The sequence below is a fragment of the Aulonocara sp. 'chitande type north' Nkhata Bay genome, linkage group LG17, assembly GCF_057382095.1.
Source record: "Aulonocara sp. 'chitande type north' Nkhata Bay isolate Kocher_YH1m ecotype deep benthic linkage group LG17, A_spYH_male_GT1.1, whole genome shotgun sequence".
In the NCBI taxonomy this organism is placed as follows: domain Eukaryota; kingdom Metazoa; phylum Chordata; class Actinopteri; order Cichliformes; family Cichlidae; genus Aulonocara; species Aulonocara sp. 'chitande type north' Nkhata Bay.
The window spans coordinates 39,377,490-39,399,811 of record NC_141360.1 but is presented as its reverse complement, the minus strand read 5'-3'; the positions used below and the strand labels follow the sequence as shown (position 1 = coordinate 39,399,811).

The 22,322-nt window shown below is 41.2% G+C and overlaps 1 protein-coding gene across 2 annotated transcripts in view; it reads left to right on the top strand.

Moving 5' to 3' along the window:
* Positions 1-1,444: 1,444 nt before the first annotated feature.
* etv6 (ETS variant transcription factor 6) overlaps positions 1,445-22,322 on the top strand; it is a 29,144-nt gene continuing 8,266 nt past the window's right edge. The window contains exons 1-3 of one of the 2 annotated variants that reach the window (XM_086268531.1): positions 1,445-1,836; positions 5,551-5,680; positions 21,588-21,752. In XM_086268531.1, coding sequence (XP_086124657.1) covers positions 1,807-1,836; positions 5,551-5,680; positions 21,588-21,752 — 325 coding nt within the window. In that variant the 5' untranslated portion in view covers positions 1,445-1,806. The remainder of the gene's footprint in view (positions 1,837-5,550; positions 5,681-21,587; positions 21,753-22,322) is intronic. The other variant, XM_086268532.1, reaches the window with a different exon arrangement.

Sequence of the window (22,322 nt, the reverse complement as noted above, 5' to 3'; positions counted from 1 at the left end):
GGAATGCTCACTCAAGCCGGACTTCCATCTAGGAAAGTTAAAGCAGCATCAATGCCTACTTAATAAAAGAAGATCACAGGAGTGCACGTAAGCTTTAATAACGCTGGAATACTTGAAGAGTGCACCACTAATCTTAGGCATTTGTGACTTGCTAAATAAGCCACACATTTCCTTGCTTTTTTGACTTTATTACTGCTCTTAACTCAGTGTTACATCACACCCCCTCCAATATCTGACTTCAGAGCTAAATGGTATGAATTTGCAACCAAGGGAGTAGAGTGTAAAAGAGTAAGCCACAATAAGTTACGACACTAAAACAAGATTGTTTTCAAACTGCATTGTCATAACCCATATTAGATTTTTAAATCTCTAAATATCCGTTCAGAGGAGTAGCCCCCTGCTGGCCATTGGAAAGAATGCAAGTAGAACACACGGTCCACGTAACATATCATGGTGTGTCTGTGAAGATTCTCAGTCATCCAGGTCATCGTAGTCAAAGGAGCTTGCAAAGAAATGCGTCTGGACTTCTTTAAGTTGCTTGAAGACGTTTCACCTCTCATCCGAGAAGCTTCTTCAGTTCTAAGGTCATGGTGTAGTCCGAAAACATTAGAAATTCTGAGTTCAATATGGAAAGCCCCCCTCAAGTCAGAGTAGCACCAGCAATCTCCAGTTAACCTGAGTTAGCACTGAGCTTAAATGGTAGCGAAACCGTAAATCTTTTAATCTGTGCTACCAATGTTGTGTATTTGTGACTCACTGAATGCAGGGATGATTTTAGGCAAAAATAAAAGAGGCAGAATGCTGTTTTGGCTTAGAACCAAACAAATGCTGTTTTTCATCTCTTTTTCCAAACACAGAGCTCTGAGGTAGCTGTGTCCATTTTCAACATACAGTCTGTGTTCAACATACAGTCTATATGCTTTTTCTCATAAAGCTAAAAAAGCAAACCTAAACCCCCCCCAAAACAGCCCAGTGAGGTGTGGCCTAGTTATTTGAATCACTTGACAACAAATACTTTAAAATTCTTTTTAGTCTTATGTTTGTTTCTTATAGTATTACTACAGTCACACCTTTCGTACAAGGGATTTAAAAAGTATGAGTTAAGCAGAAGTGATTTTACAGTAAATGTGAACTAATTCATCTCATATTAAATCCATGTATTCCTTCTACGCTCACTCGCATTTTTGCGTCTGCCTAATTAAAGCGTGAGGCTTTAGCATTTTGTGTAACCGCATTTGCCTTAAGCTTTGATTTAAAAGAAAAGGCAAATTAAAAAAAAACAAGTCTGTCTTTTTAGCCTCTTCGCCTGCAGTTGTGTGTGTAGCAACGCGACCTGCCTGCGATTTCCTGCTTTGGGTTTCCCTTTAAAAGGGGGCAAGGCTCAATGCTGGGAATTCACGTCATTTCGCCGTTTTACACACGTCCAGATCAATGAGAGAGAGAGAGTGAGAGAAAGCGAGAGAGAGAGAGAGTGGTGTCCGCCGAGCTCTCTCTCTCTTCGGTCTCGCTCTTCCAGGAAGGGATTATTAACCAGCGCGCTGCCGACATGTGAAGGGAAAACACACGCAGACAAAAGAAGTTTTCACGCCGACGACCACGCTATGGACCCGGCCAGCAAATAAAGGAAGGAGGAGGAAGAAAAAAAGGAAAAGAAGCGGGCTACATGAAAAAAACAACTTCTCCCACAAACACAAGCCGAGCAGTCGGGCTGCCGCTCGCGCTGCAGCTGTGCGGGTTTCTATAAGAAAGGAAAGAAGATAAAGAACAGCGCGCGACGGAAAAGTGGAGAGAAGTTGACTGGAGATAATGTCTGAATCCTCCTCCGCTGCGAACAAGGTAACACCGTCCGCTCACCCTCCCCTTTTAACGCGCTCCCTCGTTTGTCTTCAGGAGACAATTTCAACTGTTTGGTTTGAGTCTCCGCTGCGTGTGATAGAGCCGCCAGGGTTGTATCACCTCCCGCAGACTGCTGTACAGCGCCATTCAGTTTGTTTTGCTAGTCATCTGTTGCTCGCGGCTCCACGCTCTGAGTTCGCCTCCACTCTGCTCATGATTGGAAGAAGTCGTGACTGTGTGACTGTGTGACTTACCGACGACCCCCCCCCCCCCCCCCAAAAAAAAAGTAAGCAGAGATCGGGGGCGAACGAGTTGCAACCTGCATGTATCTGTAGCATCAGTAAAAAAAAAAAGCTTTCCCCCCTTTAACTATATGAGCTGAAGGTGGGTGTTAGGACTGCATCTGAAGCAGGATTTAATGGATAAGCAAACGCTTGTTCTAGAGCTGAACTGAACTATTCATCTAAAGACAGTGTACGGTGGAGCGGGAATGGTTGATTTTTCCTCCCTTTTTCAACGACGAGGAATTAATCAAAAACAGATACATAAAAAAGGCAAAGGCTGCATTAGAGGTGCATGCATCATTATGCAACATGATTCAATGCAAATAAATGTTTTTTCTGATAGCAACTGTTTGCAGGCAAATGCAGGCATTTAATAAAGTGCACCAGTTGTGACATTTTAGACAGATACAGATACCAATACCGATATTTTATATATTTATTGAAAAAGTGTTTTTTATTCCCTGGGATAAGAAGAGACATATTTATAAAAAGCGACTTATATGTCTTAAAGGCCTTCGCACAAATTTGGAACAGTTATTTTATCGACAAACACACAGCTAGCTAACTGCAAACAACAAACCGATACTGATGCTAGGCCAGTGTTTACTCTGTTTTTGTTTGTGTGTTTTGTGTTGTTTTTATTTATCCTTTTTAAAAGGATATAAAATTAAAGGAATAAAATTATTGTCTGAAAAAATTAGATACCAACCGAATTATCTGTTGGCCTATACTGGGCTAAGTTAGCTATTTGCTGGTCTATTGGAATTCGCATTAAAAGCAGCTGATTTAAAAGAAAAATTGAAGCTGTGTCCGCACTGGAAGTGATTTGCTTATTGCGCATAGCTTTAAAGCTGGCGTTTGGTTACTTGTGGACATTCCAGGCTCCAGTTTTCTAGGTAAGCGTTTAATGCATTCACTACCAGGTTATAAGTCACTCGTGGTATTCTGTGTTCTCACTGATGGTTACTTTTACTGGTCGCCTAAAAGTTGAGCTTATATTCATTCTGCACTTTGAATACCCACAGCTTGTACACAGCTTAAAGATGAGAAACGTGTCGTGAGTGTTGACATTTCGTAGTGTGACCTCTAGAGGGCACACTGCATTTTTAAAAATCTTTAAATCGCCAAATATCGCTATTGATTCAAAAGAAATAAGGGAACTATAAAGACTTTGGCTAAATGTCTGACGACAGCATAATAATGTAAAACTGATAATAAAAGTAAATATCATTGACTGCCATCAGTTTTGGTGAATGCGGCCAATATCAGCTGATATATCAGTGCGTCTCTAATATTTTGGCTTTTGTAGCCGGTGGTCATACTAGGTGTAAACAGCTTAAACCCACTTTGTGCTTTCCAAGAGCATGTTGTGATCTGTGTGATCCATCGATTAATCATTAATGAAGATGATACACGGTTGCAGCATGAAGACAAGGAGACAATATTGATCAGCAGAGACTGAATGCTAAAAATAGCTGATTAACCTGCAACAATTTTTTGATCCGATTATTGTTTTTGTCACACTAAAACTGGCTTTGTGCTTTTATTTTTGGACATTAGTCAAAAATCCAAGTCTATCACTGTAACTGGGACATGTAATAATAGAAATATTATTTGAGGTGCCAAGGTCAGACTGAAATAGCTCAAAGCAATGCGCACTGTCCAGTAACTGAAAACGAAAAACAATGTTTTGTTTGTGAGGGATGTCTGCTCATTACTGAGTCTGATGTCAGGGCACGATTGCTGAGGAATGATCAGAACTTCCCTCTGAGAACTTTTACCGTCAGAGCGAGAGAGGACGACTCCCCCTCACCTTCGGCTCTGTCGCAAATCACTTTCCGTTGGTCCCAGAGGTCGCGTTTTCACAGACCCAGGCAAAGCTGTGTGAAGACGCAGGCAGCTGAATTTTTAGACAGCTGAATGTCAAGAGAAAGGCCTTCTGCCTCTGAGACGAGGAAATAGAAGACTGGAAGATTATTGCTGGGGTTCCACAGGAAATTCCTGGTACATGTAGTTGTTGTGCAGGTCTCGAAGTAGCTGGGTGGTGACAACAGGTTGGAAGGTGAAACGGCAAGAAAAACAAAAACAAAAACAAAACTAACTAAAAAAAAAACCCCTGAGCTTCATTTCCTCAAGAAACCAAGGTGGAATCATGCTTTGCAGGAAAGGAAACCAGTCAACAGAAAATTACAGTTAACTGGAAAACCTCATACTTTTAGCCTGCGTTCGATGCACGCCATAAACAGTAGCAGGGCTGAGTGTCTTAAAACGTCAGAGCATCGTGGAGAATACAGCTGCTTTAACCGTTTAATGTTGCACAGTGGTATTAATACAATCAAAGCAGTGTGATTTACAGAGTTCAAACCTTGTAGATTTCTCATAAAAATGCACAAAATCTTTACATTCAAGCAGCAGAAACCAGTGAAAAACTCCCATTGTTGCCTGACTATTGACTGAGAAATTCTTAGGCGATAGTTCATGTTATTCAGATCTTTGAAAGTCTCACCTATGTACTGACTAACCATGAAAAGGATTTTTGTGTTGAAAGGAAATAAGACATCATTTTGTTATTATGTCATTTTAAAGCTTTTGCAAACCACAGTGAACCATCTGAAAGAAAACAAAGCAAATACACAGAATTTGCTTGCACGTCCATACAAGGACGCTGACTAACAATTGTGTTAATTATGTCCTGATTATTATCTAAAGATATTTATGTGTAGAGTGTCTAAATTCCCAGAAATCACTGAAAAGGATTGTTTCCTTGCAAACAGCGAAAACTCCAAATGCATGATGTTAAAGTCATGCATTTCAACATAACTTTATTGCTCTACCGTGTTGATATGATTCATTCTTTTCTAGATTAGTCCAGCAATGAAAGTAATGCTCGCATTTTGACTCATGAAGTAAAAATGAAAACCAGAAATGCTGTTTATACTGGACAATTTCAAGATGATGCTTTTAAAATCCAAAAAGCTGTCATTGTTCAAATATGTGCCATTTTTAACTGTTTCTGAATCTTTAATCCATGAAAAACCACATAGATTAGTCAGTTTGTCTTTAAACAGAAAACATGATTTCTGATGTAAATCCACTGTGGTCGTTGACAACCAAGAGCAGGAGAGTCTGTGGTCAACATCTTGTCCGTCAGTGTATTGCTTAGTTTAGGACCATAACTCAGTCCAGTGCAACACATGTCCTAAAGCATGCATGGCATTCTGGGTATTTGGATGTCCAGAAAGTGACTTCACAGCTCAACTGGCCAGAGCATCAGTTTATCAGGCGCACAGTCTCCTCTGTGTACCGAGGCTAGCCGTTAGTGTGGGTGCACGGCGAGGTGAGGCGAGTCGGCGTGGTGCTGTTTGGGTTCAGGGCCGGTGCATCGCAGAGCTTTGTGAGCCATGCTTTGTGTCTCTGTGTCTATTCATAGCAGGAGAGGAGCTCTTTCAGTCCTTCCGCGAACCCGCTGCCAAACTCTACTTCCTCCCCCGTCCATGCTCCCGCCGCGAGGCCAGCCAGCCGAATGGAGGACGAGCCTGCCAGGCTGCCTGCGCACCTGCGTGAGTCACACTCTCTTGCTTACACACACACACACACACACACACACACACACACACACACACACACACACACACACACACACACACACACACAAAAGGATGACCAGTCACTCCCACATGCATCGATCAGCCGGTCATTTGAACAGGACAGATTGATTTTTGTCAGTGTTTTTGGTATCTTGCTCTGGAAATGTTTCCGCTTGGTCCTAAGTGATGATCTGGGAAACCAGATCTGAAGTTGTCCTCATAATTTGTTCAAAAATCCCTTGTCAAGGTGAGCTTTTTTCTCTCTCTCTCTCCTGCTGACACAGTTTTAACTTCTGGAGGTGATGGCATCGGAGAGTTTAGGTCAGCAAGCAGAAGTAATGGACTATCAAAGTGAGGACATGAATAAATAAAAATAGTTAAAACTCATCACATCCAGTCAGGGCAGCACACTCGCTATTATCACTGCATGAGTGCTGAGCTGGTCATGCTGTGTCTCTTAGCTGGGAGGCGTTGAAGCAGATCTGGGGTCAGGCTTTTAATAACACATGCTTCCACTGGAGCACAGCTGACTGACCTTCTGCACTGCAATAACAGCTACAGACAATATGGACCAGAGAACATACAATACAAGGAACCATGTTTAAATTAAGTCTGTTCAATACACAAGATCCTTACTTTACATGTTCCCCGATCATTCAATTAGATGATTTCTTAAACATCTTTAAACGCAACATCCAAATAAGTCCTTGGTCACCAAGTGGCTTAAGGATAAAGTGTTTACTAATATGAAAACATTTAGTTATTTAATTATCTTAAAAAACTGTGCACGCTTACAGGTGGCCAATCTACTACTTTAAAATGAGGAGATTAGACATATAAGACATCTCTATAAAGGGATTACAAACCTTTGGTTAGCTAGCTTTATAGATGGTATGCTGGATATCAGGAAGTTTTCCTGTGTTAGCAAGTAAGATAAGTAACACTAGCTAACATTATATCACAGGGGGCAGTTAGCCAGCTAGTCTTTCACGTTCAAGTTAGCTTTGTTGCATTTATGCCAATACTTAGCCGATCTCTGAGTTGTACAAGATACACAATGTTCAGTTATTAATAATGATGTTATCATTATTGATTTGGCCGATGCTAGTTCTCCCGCAGTGTATGAGCACGTGTGCAAAAGGTGTCATTCAATAACTTAAAATGAGGTTGTTGAAAGAAAACTTCTGTAACTTAACTTTGCTAGCTCTATGGTTATGTTATGTTTCTATACCCTGAAACTTGTTGTGTGTAATGTTGGCAAACTTGCATTTCTTATAATTTTGATTATTGCTAATCAAAATAGGCAGCATAGAAGGTTTTTGGTACCAGAACATTCTGTTTCTGCTTCTGTTTGTATCCAGCAGTATTGATCAGCCGTATCAGAGTGTGCTTTGGCTGCAAAGGCAGAAATGCTAATCTAAAAAAACAGTTTCTTTAATCTGATCATCATTTATCTCATCGTAGAATATAAACAGTTTCTTGTCACAAAATTGTAAGTCTTAGTCTGAATATGAGTTAAACAGTAAGCCCTGAAACACTGGCTGTAGCCCGGGGTCACTGTTAAACACGTGTCCTTCAGAGCAGACTGGGAACTAATCTAAAAAGAATAACTTGGACTACATCATTCGGTTGTAGCAATTAAGCTTCCAGACTGCAAGTATGCAGGATACAGTCCTGAAACTCTAAAGGTGTGTTTCTGAGGTGACGGTGGGTCCGGTTTGAGCCACAGTACTAACATGCTGACAGCCACTGCAGATGGCTCTCGTGGTCTCTGGACACCCTTTATCAGCATTTATCACTGTATCACTGAATGGTGAGGAAAGGTTATTTTGACACAAATAGAAAACGGATATCAGAACATTTTGACATGGACATGTCGTGCAGTATCGTGGATGACTCAGTCACAATTCAAAACAGGAAAAGCAGGATTCTGTTATTTGAAAAAAAGTTTTTCTCTTCAGTTTTTTTCTGATTGTAAGACTTTGCATTTATTGTGATGCTTTAAATGTAAAGTAGACTGAATGTGAACATATTTGTGAGATATGAGTCAGGCGGCTTTTTTGTGGAAGCATTAATTTTAAAAAAATCATTTGGGTGTCTTTCCTTCTCTGTTCGTATCAGTTGAAACCAGTTGAAGAGCTTCCATCTACCTTTCATGGTCAGCATTGACGCAGCCTAGTCTTTCCAGAGCCGTGACGTGAAGGGCAAGGTGAAAGTGACTAGCCGGCTTTAGTTGAACCAGCAAAGGAGAAAGTCTGATGAAATATATTTGGGAACAACTTGGTGAAGCAACTGGGTGACATTCACAGTTTTACTGGACTAGAGTTTGGTTGCATCTGCTCATTCATTGCTTACCCAATCATAGAGGGGGCGGGGTTGGAGCTGTGCCAAGAGATAGGCTAACAGTTCAAAGACTAACCCTGAATTGCTTCATTGGTGCACATGTCAATATTTAACCAGTTAGTTTTTCTCTAGCCGGTGTGAAGTTCAGGACTCTTGGCGGGGCGTTAGGCTGGGTGTCAGGCTGAAGCTGGATGAGATGCACAGGAAATTCCCTCAGCCCACTTCCTCTTTTGTATTGTTGCAGAAAAAGGAAGAACGCTCAACAGGTCCGCATTGGGTTTCCTGTCGAGTAAACTGATGGGTCACTTCACATCCGCAGACATGTGGAAGTCGAACTCTGTTTTAATCAGATGTCAAGCACAGTTGCTCACGCAGACTCAGACATCTGCAGGTCGTCTTTCATTTTTTTCTTCTGCAGTGTTTAGTTTATGTCTGCTGCTAAAGGGGATCCACTCTCCTCTCTCAGACAGCCAGCCACACGTCTTTGTCACGGCTCACAAGGTCTAAAACACCTCTGCTCGTCCTTTCTCTTCCTTGCTATATAAACACACGTGCTGGAAAACAAGTCATCCATTAACCCCCGCACTCAGAGGGAGATTTATTCTGACGGTGGGGGGAGGAGGGGTGAAGAGGGAAGGAAGAGCGAGAAGAAGAAGGAGGAGGAGGAGAGAGCGGAGGAGGAGAGGGGAAAAAAAGACAGAAAGAAAAAGAATGAGGGAGGAAATTGCAGTGTGGGCAGAAATCCGCCTTCTCCATTTCCTGGGGAGGAAGTGGATTAGATCGGGGAGAGTTGCAGACTGCTCCTCACACTAAAGAATGCTACTAGGCTCAATTTTTAACCCTTTCTGTCAGACATCACTGCAGTACACTGTAAACTCTAACACAGTGTGTTTAAATCGTTACCAAATGCAGTATGTTAAAACATCGTCTATGTCAGTGAATGAATTTTATTCATTATGAAGACATTTTTGGGCCAAAAAACGTCAAGTTGTAACTATATGCTGGCATAATATAAAAAGAAATTTATGTAAAGACACAACACACATCTGGAGTAAAACGAACTAAATAAAGGGATTTTTAAAAAAAAGCAATTAATATTTACTGAAGATGCACTCATGTTTGGATTTTAAAGTCTGCACAACATGTTTAATGACATGTTTTGTGACATCATACAAAGCAGTCAGGTTTAGTTTTGAAATGCTAACAGGTTTGATGTGATAAAATATGTGAATAAGCAGAATTTAAATGTAGAAAATAAAAACTATGAAAATAAAATATTTGAAAATATTTAAAGTCAAAACACTTTGAAGCTTCCTTCAGTTGGCAGGTTTGACCTAATCATAGCTTGTATATAAAAGATAGATGTGGCTATCATGATGTCATTCCTTGTTATTTGAACCACTACTTTGAAACTTAAATAGTCTTTTTTGCACCCTTGAGTGACCATATATAGATAAAAGCCTGCAGTACTGCTATTATCTAATGCTAGTAAGCTTAATTAGCAAGTCATAGGCTAATTAATGCTAAAAGTCACTCCAATAAATAAATCCACTCATTAAAACTAAAACACAAAGTTTTTGGACCGGCTGCTGGTATTGCACAGCAAGCTGTGTGATATCATATATTTCATTTAAAAGAAGTGAAAGAAGATTACTCATGGAGACAAAAAAAACCCTAAATTTTTTATATTAAGCCATAGACATTATTATTATTGAATTATTTACTCTCTTAATTTTGTGTATTTCAATTGGTGCTGTACAAACACTGACTCTTATTTGAAGCCAGTCTCAAGTGACCTTTAGAATAACTGCCATTGAGACAACAGAGCCTTAGTGATACACACACATAGTCTTTGACCAAGCTTAAAGGTGCTTTTCATTGGTTTTCTTGCTGATAATTAGATGGGAAAATCAGACCTCTCATCTCCATCTTTTCAATATACAACTTTAGCTAGGAGCTAATTAGCTTAACTTAACACTGTAAACACAGGAAAAGTAGTTTGTTTAGATCTCAAAGTTAACAAAATCTATCAGCAACTCTAAACCTCGCTAATCAACACGCTCCATCTTGTTTGTGGTAGTAGCTTCCTGATTTATGCAAAGGTTGCCTGGTAACCACTTGTTGGCAACATGATTTCTGGAAGTTATTATACCCACCTAGCTGCCAATAAAACTCCAACCTGTGTTTTTGCGAACAAGGATGTGACTGAGCTGGTAGGTGTTTTTGTTGCCACGGACAAAATTAAGCTAGCTGTTTCCCCCATATTTCGAGTTTTTATGCTATGTTAAGATAATCTTCTACCTTTAGCTTTGAAAATGCCACACGGACATGAGAATTATACCAGTACAAAGTGTGTGATTCTCAAACCATAAAACCGTTACAATATTCCTTTTGTGGTGTTTGTGAGTTTTTTATTTTATTTTTGAAGACTTTACATACAACAACACATTACGCCTACAGGAGCTGCTTAGATTTTGAAACCCATGCCATGAAGCTCCCAGTGCACATTGTTTGTGCTGATGTTCATTTCAGAGGAAGTTTGGAGCTCTGTAGTTATTTAATTAGCAAAGCTTTGACAACTTTTATGCACCATGTGCTTCAGTATCCAGTGACCCAGGTGTATAACTTTGGTCTGGTACCTTATTGCTGTGGTTGCTAAATCCACTATAACGCTGCAGTACCACTTTCACCTGCTCCTGGAATATCTAGGAGGGGAGAAGTTTCATGAACTGACTTGTTACAGCGGGGTATCTTATTACAATGCCATGCTGAAATTCATGACGCACCCTTTCACTAATATTAGTAAAGGCAGATTGATTCGCTAGGTGCTTGATTTTGTACACCTGTGGACAAGGGACTAAAACATCTGGATTTTAAAGATTATGAGGTGTGACCCAATACTTTTACCCATATCGCATATCCTATATAGTGGCATTAGTTATAAGGAAAAAAGTTATATTGTGTACATTTCAAATCTTATCTCTAGTCTTTGCTTTTATGGAAAAAAACTGGGTGAATTTGTTTATCAAAAGCCCAGCTAAAGCTTGAATAATTAACAGTGAAGTTATAACATACGAACACAAAGTTCTATGCTTTTTGAGTTGTACTTCCTGGTCTTTGATGTATTTTTCATAATTCTTCCATTCCTGGTGATCTTTGCCGTTGCTCCCTATGTCTATTCCAAATTGTCGTCCAATCAGCATTTGACCAGTGCATAACATCACTGAACAACGCTCAGTACTGCACGGAAACACGTTTGCGTTGGTTGAAACCCTGCTACAGTTTTTCAGTAAATGGTTGAAAGAGACATGCTTTGTTGGAGCATGTGTCAATTAAATGCTTGGACTTTGCTTTGAGAAGACATAAATTGACTCGATTCTTTTTTGGCTTTAAAACAAGCCATTAAAGGAATAATGCAGCAGTATTAGTCTGTCAGTAGACAAATGTGCAGCTTTAAACAGCTAGCGGAGGAGTGCCGTCAACCATCCATGTCCTTTTGTTTTCTTTAGTTTGTGTGAAAGGCAAGACAAGTTGTAAAAGAGCGCGCACACACACACACACACACACACACACACACACACACACACACACACACACACACATAATGAATCCATGCAGATGCTAACTGATGAACTAAATTTGTTTGGTTTTTAATTCAATCGCAACCCAGGCAGTATTGGCCAACATGGCGCCTACATACTCTGAGAATGACGCAAATGAAGGTCTAGTCACTGAGATAACAGTGAATTATTTAAAGGTCTGTGACACACGCCGATTATTTTTATTTATTTATTTTATTTTTTACAACAAACACTAAATACAAAAGAACTCTGGCTGCGACAGTAGAAATATCTTCCCCGATGATTAAAAAAACCCTCTATGTCCATGGAAACAAGACTGGCTGGTTTCCTTGGTGTGTGTGTGTGTGTGTGTGTGTGTGTGTGTGTGTGTGTGTGTGTGTGTGTGTGTTCGTGCTCACAGCTGGGTTTGCACTATGCGTGCTTGAAGAGTGGGTGGATGAGTGTGAGTGAATCTTGTGTCTTTGTGCAAAGCTTGCCAGAGGTAGTGTAGGTGTATACTGTGTGTGTGTGTGTGTGTGAGGGGGGACGTGTGTGTATGACTAAGTGTATGTGTTTGTGTGTGTTACCATGCATGACTGCAATCCCCCACAAGCTTCCTTTGGTCTCTCTCTCACTTTGTGGTATATTACCCATTTTACTGCTGTGGGGAAATTGGTGTCACAAAGTGTGTGTGTGTGTGTGTGTGTGTCTGCGTGTGCGTGCATGTGTGTTTGGTCTTTCTGAGGGGAAATTTCCTGCCCCTGGAAGCAGCTCTTGTCCTCAGGAATTTCCTGAGTGGGCAGACGGCGCTTCCTGAATAAATGTTGTTGTTGATGGTGTGTGTGTGTGTGTGTGTGTGTGTGTGTGTGTGTCTATGTGCGTGTTTTAACTCCTCTCTTTTCTTTTCTGAAAGGGAAACTGTTTTCACATGCCAGCGAGTGAGCTGAGCGCAGCCCCCTGCTCTTCCTGTCTGCGACACACTCCACATGGCGTTTCTAACAAGGCGATGGTGGTGGTGGGCTTTCTTTACTCGAAACATCACGAACACACACGTTTTACACACCGATTGTGTGTTAATCTCAGCTGCAAATAGCCCACGTGACTCGAATGCATTTCCTCTGGATAAATGTCCAGTTAATGAAATTCCTTCCATGTGCTTTTATTAACGCTGTGTTTGGGAGATACTTCCTGCCAAACAGGACGTGATTGGGCTCTTTTGAAATGTTGAGCATGGCCATGATCTATTGACCTTGATGACTTATGATTTTTAAAAGGAAACTTTGCAGAGTTGATATTTTAAAAAAAAAGAAGAATTTTTTCGAATACAGACTAGTTTAGCTTATTTCCTTTATTCACCTGGATCCCAATTTTATTATACTGCACCTTAGTGGCATTTCATCCCGTCAGCTCTTCCCTAACAGCTGGCTTGCTGAGCAATGCTGGTTTTTGATACCATTAAGTTCAAGGAGCAGGTTTCTTACTGTCAGAAGAACAATTTTGGAGTCATTTTTGACCCAAAATGTATTCGACCCTTGTATTATTAGCATTTAAGTATTACTAATAGGTGAAAATAGTTAAAATCTTTTACCACATGTGACTAGACTGGGGCAAGGTGTTTATAATAATTTTGTACTTAAACTTTGGAATTATTAAATTTTGGAACAAAAGTAATGGAAACTGTCGATTAAAAAAAATAAACCAAACAATTCCTGGAACAATTCCAGGGTTTTCTTGGCTCAAAATGTGATTTTGAGGCGTGATTATACACCTACACATGATGGGTCTGCAAAGACTTTTTGCAACTTTTATTGAAAATAACTCCGTCATCTCGTTGCTGTTTGGTCGAAGCCGCAGGGATCCAGCGGAGATGCAGCAAAGTTGTGCAAAAGAGACGCAGGTTTGCGATCCCTGATTCACATGCTTGTTCAGAGAGGGCATATGTCTGTATAGGTTCTCAGTTATCATGGTAGTCTTAATACACTTTTTTTGGAGTTGACATTTCATGTCTCAGCAAAAAGGCTAAGAGGTGAGCTGTCTCCAAAAAACTTCCATTGGCCTTCTTTTCTAGCTCTTAACACTTCAGAGAGGACCTTGTCCCTGGGGTTGAGCAGACTCCAAGGCTACAGTATTGAGTCTTATAATGGCCCCTCATGTAGTGAGTTGGCCCCTATAAACATAACCAGGCTCCTAGAAACTCACCTAGGTAGCAAGGACTACTGTTGGTGAGTCTCTAAGACTATGCAGTGAGTTCATCAGTGGAATGAGAGCCTACTTGGAAAGGCAGCCGTTGCTCGGTTATGTTTGTCACAAAGAAGAAAAGCATGCACACACCTACCAGGGAACACCCGCGTGGACATATATGCACCTTGCTTGAGGACAATAAACGCTTTCCCCCACCTTTGTGTAGTGTTGGCACAGGTTTCCTGCTTTTTGTGTTTTACCAGTACTTACAAAAAAAAAAAAACCACAGCGGAGGATGGAAGCAGCAATAAACCCTAATGATTCGACAGACTTCAACTGTCACTAAAACTCATTAAGCTTTGCAGTGTGGAAAAAGACAAATTGCTCCAGATTAAATCAGTCAACATTAACGGTCACACAAAATGTAATCTGTGACTGGCCCTGTGTAGTTTGAGCTTTAACCCTCTGTCATTACTGAAACTGCTTTCAGGAGCGACAGGCTTGATGCAAACGACTCTGAGGTTTCGCAAATAGACACTGTCTCATTTTAAAAGAAGAAGGTATGCACTTTGCATTAGATATGATGACACGGATAAATCCTGCCCTCCCATTCTCCACATGCAAAGAAGAACAGGAGTAGTGTGCTTACAGGGTGTGTATGTGTTTCAGACAAGCATGAGCCTTTTGATTTAGTTAACAAACGTCTTTGAAGCTCCTGCATTTTCAAAAAAAAAAAGAAAAGAAAAGAAGGGAGAGGGGAGGGAAAAAATTGGCTTCTGAACAAAAGGAAGAGTGGCAGTTGACGCTGAATTCAGGAACTAGCCTACAAGAGCCGGCTTGCTCCTGTGCTTAACAACAAACTATCAAAAACAGGCCGTGCTACTTCCTGGCCATAAAAAGTTTAAGTGTGATTGATGATCTGTTTTATGTTTGTTTTGACTGGATGGAGTCCAGTTTTGCTGGACGGGGACAGGCTTGTGCATGCCGGAGGAGGAAGCAGAGGATGAATATGAGAGGTGGTGGGGGTTGGTTCTCCTGGCTGAAAAGTAAAAGTGTGTGTGTGTTCGTTTGGAGGTGGATTTTTCCCTGCCGCACCCACCTGACAGGGAATTGATGTACGGTGCAGAAAGTGAGAGGGTGATGCAGTGTGTGTGTGTGTGTGTGTGTGTGTGTGTGTGTGTGAGAGAGAGAGAGGAGTAACTGAGAAAACGTGTCACTTCTATCCACATGTCCCTGAGTCAGGGTGTCAGGAGGTCACAACTAACCCGCCTCCTCCTTCCTCCTTCCTCCTCCTCCACTGTCTGGAGAAAGAAAACCTTTCCTCCATTGAGATAGCAAAACCAATATCCGCCTACTTCTGCTTTGAGAGAAAAGACAAACATTTACTGAAGAACTGAGTGACTAAGGAGCTCTGAGTTTAAGAGCAAAGTCCCAGCCTTACTGATGCGGTTGTACGTTCTTTTGTTGTTTATTTAGTTATAGTTCATCCAGGTCAGGCCAAGCTGAAATTCTCAGTCTGAGAAGTGTGTGTATCAGTTGTGTATTTTTGTATATATCTAGACTGTTGAAAGTCTGGAGTTTCTGACAGAAAATAATATCTGACCTGACTTTCAGATCCTACTATGACTCAAAATATAGCATGTAAGCAATTTGGTTCCAGTTTTACAAATGAAGAGAAAGGAAACAGGTCCCTCCAAAATGTGATGACGCTCGAACATGACTAAACACATTCAGTCAGCAGCTGTTTGTTAATTGTTTGGAATGAATGCATAAAACTTTTTAGAAAACCTTGGATCAATAAATAGCAACAGTTTTTTTTTTTTCTTTTCTATTCTCTTTTATTTTTCCTCTAATGGAAATTTTAAGTGAAACTGATTCTGGCATTCTCATACAGAGACTTGTATCTAGCAACCAAACTAGAAACGGGGAACACAAAATGTAACACAATAATGCTCCAAATTGAATTTAATTGTCCAAATATAATAACAGAAAGTGCTTGAAAATGCTAAACTTATGCAATGGATTTTCCTAAATGTGTTGTTGTTCTGTTCTATACAGTCATACCATGAATTTAACTACAGCATGTTTGTGTGTGAATGGTATTGGAATTTGTGTCCTATTTGGCGTAAGTTGTAACATTGTAATGTTTTACAATGTTACAAAAAAAATTGCAATAAGCTCATTAATTTCTCTTGCAGTGGTAGATTGAAACAAAGTAAAGCTAGCTCTCGCCGATCTGGTGCTCTAACACAGTACTTCTCCTCAGTAGGCTTTGGGCCAGTACTATAAAGCTGTAGCATTAAGTTTGACAAAGTTAAATTCAAATTTTAAGTAGAACTCTTCACAGTGGCAACACCCTTAACTCCGGGCAACAGCACGGTTGTATTTACAGTCAGTCGCAGAAAGTTAATAGTGGTACGCTACTATTCAGAGGTTTTACACTATAAGTAAATAGTAGTTATGTTGAAGTCATGGTGCTTGAGAAAGCTTGCTAACAAAACAACAGCCATTAATGACAAAATGATAATCCTTTAAAAGACAGCTTAAGTGGCACAGCTGTGGGACAGGGGTAACAATCTGAAGCTTTTTCTTTTTAGCTAGTCAAGAAGAAAAAAAGAGACTGTTGTCAAAGTTTTTAGCCAGGTGAGAAATCCATAAGCAGGAGAGGCAGAAATGTGAACGATGGTGAGACGCACACAGCTGATCTGTGATTCTGGACGGGACCTTTTAGCTTCGCAGCAGGACTGACCTCATTAACTCGTCTGGCTGAGAGGGGAAGCTGAGGGCTTCTGTACCGCAACAACGAAACAAGATACCAGTGATCTCATCCTCCTCTTCCCTTCATTCATCCCAAGCGCTCGTGAGTTGCCTTGGCAACTTGTGAGCTCCGTGTGTGTATGTGTGCGTAGTGAACATTAGCGGGGGCCTGAGAAACCACTGAGTAAAAATTATGTGTCATCAGAGAGGATTAGGAGCCCACGGTTTAGTCGAGGGTTTGAGATCCTGCTGCTGTCGTGCTTGAGGGTTTTACTCAGTGTAAACGCAAGCATACGCTCTCATGAAGACTGTTAACCTGAGATGCAGTCGGCAAAGGCAGGCCAGCGACAAGGGGGGCTGGAATTGATTTTCTTCCCGCAACAAATCTGTTAAAGATTCTCTGACAGAAAACAACCAAAAAGGACAAATTTATCGTCTCCAGATAGCGCGTGAAAGTATCGAAGGAACAGAATTTCAGGTTCAAAGCAGCTCTCTCCATTGCCATCCATTTTCCTTTCCACCTCTAAGTAAGCGAAGGATGTTTGTGTCTTAGCGTTTCCTGTCCTGTTTAGAATCAGTTCCTGTCTACATTACACGGATATGAGATGCACAACAAGATCCTGAAAATGAAACTTGAATGTGACTCAGAAATTATCCATGTTGAAAAAACATCAAAGTGTTCTTTTGTCAATTCAATAAGCATAGAAGACAGAAACATGAGAGACAATGATGACTGTGAATGATCTGCAGCTCGGAGAAGCTTTGGAAAACTAAACCAGAAACTGGTACAGTTAAAAACATCTCCAGTAAGACTCGATTAATGAATTGTTTGGCTCATATAAAATCCCTGCTTTGGTTATGTGAGCATTAATTTGGCAGGACCACCTTTCATTCATGTCCCAATTTTCTTATAAAGTCATTTTGGCTCAGCCTGTACTGCTCTGTTTAATACTGCTATGATACTTCTTGCCTTCTCTTTGATATACATAAGTCTTACTGTGAATTAACAACAGCTTTCATTAGTTACCTGGTCCCATTTGTGTAATCCATCAGAATCAAATAACTTGTGTTGAATGAAATCCTGACTCTATGACATGGATAATATCCCCCATAAAACCTAATGGGCATCTAAATAGGAAGTGATGACCTCAGAAATAATATGTAAATGTGGAACCAGTAGTACTTGACATCTAGGCTTTGGCTTCATCCCCAAAGGGTGGAGAACCTTTCACAGTCAGCTTGCTGAAGAGATGGCGTTGCAGCTTTAGATGTATGTTGCAGTGAGGGAATGCTGTTTGACACAGACTGGCTGTAGCTTGTTTGATTTACTTCATTTTGGTGGCACATATTTGGTGTTTCATACACTTTGCTGCTTTAGTTTGTATTATTTCTTATACATTTTTATGATATAGGTTGATTGGTGTCAAAGACCTTTATTGGCAAATAAACCTATGTATCCAGTATATATGGTGTGGAGACTCCTTCATAGCTTCTCAAACTCTGTGGCATTCTGGATTTTTGCTTTTTTTGTGTTCTAAGCTGATCAGTTTGTAGGCTTCTGCTCATCCTTTGCTCTTTAGGGATTGGTTATAGATCGTTAGTCCAATTTGGATCTCGGGGAGCTTCCTGGCCGTGTACCCAAATGTTAGTTGGATCATCTCTGAGCTACTTGCTGATTGCTTTTGCTTTGTAACATGGTGCTCCATCCTGCTGTAAAATGCACACAGTTTAAAGCTTGTCACCGACTTGTTGTAAGGACCTTTTTAGTCTCACCATGACCGTACATCCTCAGAGATCAGTACAGAGCAACGCAGAGCATGCATATGACTCTGGGAGCTCCTTCTCATTAACTGCATCGTATCTGTTTCCTGTTTGCTTGGCCTTCTTCTCTTATGTCTTTGTTTAGTCCTCTTGTTTTTGTAGTTTTATCTGCCTTATGTTTTTTTTTTCCTCGTCACCTTTTCACACACAATCCACTGCTGTTCTCTCTGCTCTTTGCTTTCTGTTTCCACTCTCCCTTTTTTTTTCTCCATGCTGCTGCTGTCTGTTAATAAGCCTCCCGGCATTGCTCTCTAACCTTACCGCAGGAAGTTTCCTGTGCTGAAACAGAGCCCACGCTGGATTGCTTCCTGGCAAAGTGCGTTGTGGGATGCGTGTATTTGGGCCCCCTTCTTCCGTCTTCTCCTCCCTTCTGCTCCCTTTGCTGCTTCCTCCTTTGGGCTCTGTGCAGATGGCTGAGGCCGGCAGACCGGATCTCGGAGGGGTTTTGGCAGAGCAGCACCTCTCTCCGGCCCTGGAGAGAGCATACCACAGCCATGACCTCGTGACCTTGGCTGCACTGCTGCCCGCCTCAGCTTCACTCCTCTCACAAGCCAGCCACGAGGGACAAACTTACAGCTGGTGTATGCAATGCGGATGGCAGTCTGCTTCATTATTGATACGAAGTCCATGACATAGTATTTTAGTGGATTCTAGCTCCATCTCTGCTATGTTATCCATTACTAACAATAATTTACAGTGGGAGGATATGATAGCATTTTACATCAGCTTCAAAGGACGAAAGTGACATATTCATTGTCACACATACTTCAGGCAACAGGAAATGTAGCCTCGCTAAGATTTCTGCTGTGAGCCAAGAAGCAGCTCCTATGAAAAACGCAGAGACCAAGTAAGCAAGCATAAGAAATACAGTTTCTTATCTGCCCACCACTAGCTCCTGTGTTGGTGAAACACCTGTATCACATTCCCTGACACTTTCGTGGGATGCCCGTTGACAAGCTGAGGGTCAGAGCTTGACAGGCTGTGTGCAGTGCTTCAGATAACCTAGGGCTTCCCGGGCCTTATCTGAATACAGAGGTCTAGAAGGGAAGGCAAGAAATAGGAAGCTGACAATCTAGACAGGGTTTCATTTTATATTGATTGCTCTCTGTGAAAACTTCCTTTGTTTGACAGGCGGGGGGGAGCTAAAGTGGGGTGGGGGTGGCTGGCTGAAAGTGAGCACTAGGTTCCTATTACTTGTGTGACAATGACATTGGCGGCCCAAGATAACAGCTGTCCAACTCCCAGAGGAAGTGTTTGAGGCTGGGTGATAAGTGTGATGTAAGAAATGAGTAGTTCTGCTCTGTGTGGGTGTCGTGGATGTTCTGATCGGACAGTGTTGAAAGTCTGTGTTTGTGTGTTTCTATCCTTGTGAAAGAGAAGAGGCGAGCCTGAGTCATACAGTAACTCATTGGGTTACACCAACAGTAGAAAATGATATGAGGTGGCAGGATCTGTGTCCACTGAAATAAATATGGGTCAGTTTGTGTGCGTCCTGTTATGTGTCTTAAAAATAATCACAGAGGCTAAATCAGCCTCAGTACTCAGAAACTGGTGTTAATTTACTGTGATAACACTTGATCGAATCTCAATAACACAGCAAAGCGTATTGGCATAAGCTACAAAACCTGTGTGTTGTTTGCCTATGTAGATTATATTTATGGGAATTTGGTCAATCGGTGTATTTTCTAGAAATATTTCTAATATCTCGAGTCTGGATTTTCCTAAGACTGTTAGAGGAACAGCTTCTAAAATAGTTTCTCATGCTTCAGCTGCAGTGGTTGGTAGTCGTTTAAGTTAAACTGATCCGCTTCTTAAGGGTGATGTCATGAGCCATTTCTGGGTCCAAATGCCCTTGAAGCAAACAAGGAAGGAATGGGCAGCGAGAGAATTTATGAGGCTTAGCGGTGGAAGTTAGCAGTACTGACAAACATTTGTAAAAGCATTAAGTAACCTATAACATGAAATAGTTCAATTTCAGTATATATTTGTTTTATCATTTCGCTAGCCAGCGTATTATCCTTACTTAGGTGGTTTAAAAAAAGCAAATTTCCATATAATTTAATTCTTACAGTAAAATTCAGACTTAATGAAAACATTTGAGCAAGAGGCGGTTTGCTTTTTAATTCAGTCTCTTCTTGAGCTTTTTGAAGATCGCTATGCTTTGAGTTAATGTATCATCCTTAGCTTTGAATTTAGCAATGGTAGTTTCTGCTTGTAGCTGGAAGCATACATCTGTATTGCATTCTAGGTAAGCGAAGTAAGTCCTCCAACATCACAAACTACAGAAATATTCATCCTTTCTGTATAGTCTCACCTTTATTTTCATCGGGATTCTTTGTTTAGCGATCTAAAGGCTAAGTTTCAACCACAAGAAAAGCTCCCAGCAGATGTTTAGCTCCAGTAAAGTTAGCGCTACCTCTGCAGCAGCTATGATGTTAAAAATCAAATAACTCTGTACGGCTTTCAAGTGAGGCCGAGCTTTCGGTCAGATATTTTACATTTTTGCAGTCTTCTCTCATCTTTCTTCATCGGTAAAGATGCAGATGTTTTCCTCCTCTTCCCCCAGCAGTGAAAGAAACATTTGCAAGCGAGGAGGAAGAAAAACAGATACTGCCGTTCCTGTTTCGCCTGCTCTTTTCCCTCCATGTGCCCTTGTCCTTTTATACACAAACTAATAAACTGTCTGTCCTCTGATGCGCCTGTCTGGAGTTCGGAGAGCAAAGAGCAGGACAGATCAGAACAGATCAAATAAAATAAGTCTGACAGTCTTTCTGCTCTTCCCTTCCTACCTTTTTTCCCATCCCTGAGTCATTCTGTATTCTCCCCCTTAACCTATCATCTTCTAATCTTTTATTCTAACCTCCTCTCCCTTTCTGATGGTCTCCTCCTTCATCTTTTTTTCTTTATCTCTACTGCCGTTCCCGTAATCACTCCCTCCTTTTGGCTTTTATCTCCACTTCCTCAATATCCTTTTTAGTGCCTCTGCCTCCTTCCTTCCTATCCCCCTCCTTCCCCTCCTCCTTTCCTCCCTAACCCTGTCTCCCCTTCCCCCCTCCTTTCCTTCCTGCCTTTCCTACTTTCTTCCCCCCACCCTCACCACCACCAGCACCATCACCACCCACATCCTTATGCTGCTTCTTCACTGAACTCATCTTTGTTTTCTTCCGTCCATTTTATTTCTTCTTTACCTAATCCTTTCTTTTTCTTTCCACCTCCAGGTCTGCAGCCAGTCTTTTGGAGCAGGGACGACGTGGCCCAGTGGCTACGATGGGCTGAGAAGGAGTTTGCCCTGCGCCCGATCACCAGCGGTTCTTTCCAGATGAATGGCAAAGCCCTGCTGCTGCTTACCAAGGAGGACTTCCGCTACCGATCCCCTCCCTCTGGTACCTCTCTTTCTACACGCTTTTATTTCTTTTTTCCGTTTTGAGGTGCAGTCTAAGCTCGGAAAACTGGAAACATCAGTGAAATGTTTAACAAATGAGTCACTTAGATGGATTCCATTAGATATTTGTGTGCTCCAACTAGAGCAGGACTCACTCTGGAAACAGGGATTGGGAAGAAAGAGCGATCTTAGACGAAAAACATGAGACTATTCTTTCGTTAGACAAAAATACTGACACAAAATAGGAAAAATGACTACAAACAAGCAGTCAATGAACATGCTGAAGTTTTGCAGTGTTTGGCTCGACTGACCCTGGTTTGCCATTCAAACGGGCAGTAAAGATAATTGTATATGAAAAGTGATGCTACTGCATAGATCATTACATCCTTTTAAGAAAATCACCTAAGAGGACGCTTTGAGAGCACGTCCTCTGCCAAGGTCGATGCCCTATTTCACACAGGGAAGTAGAAGAGGGTTGTTCCACCTCTCCTCCAGGGTTCACGAAATTCAGCCTGCTAGTTTTTGCGTAATCCTGGCGACAAACACGCAGACAAACAAAGCTCTCGTGTTG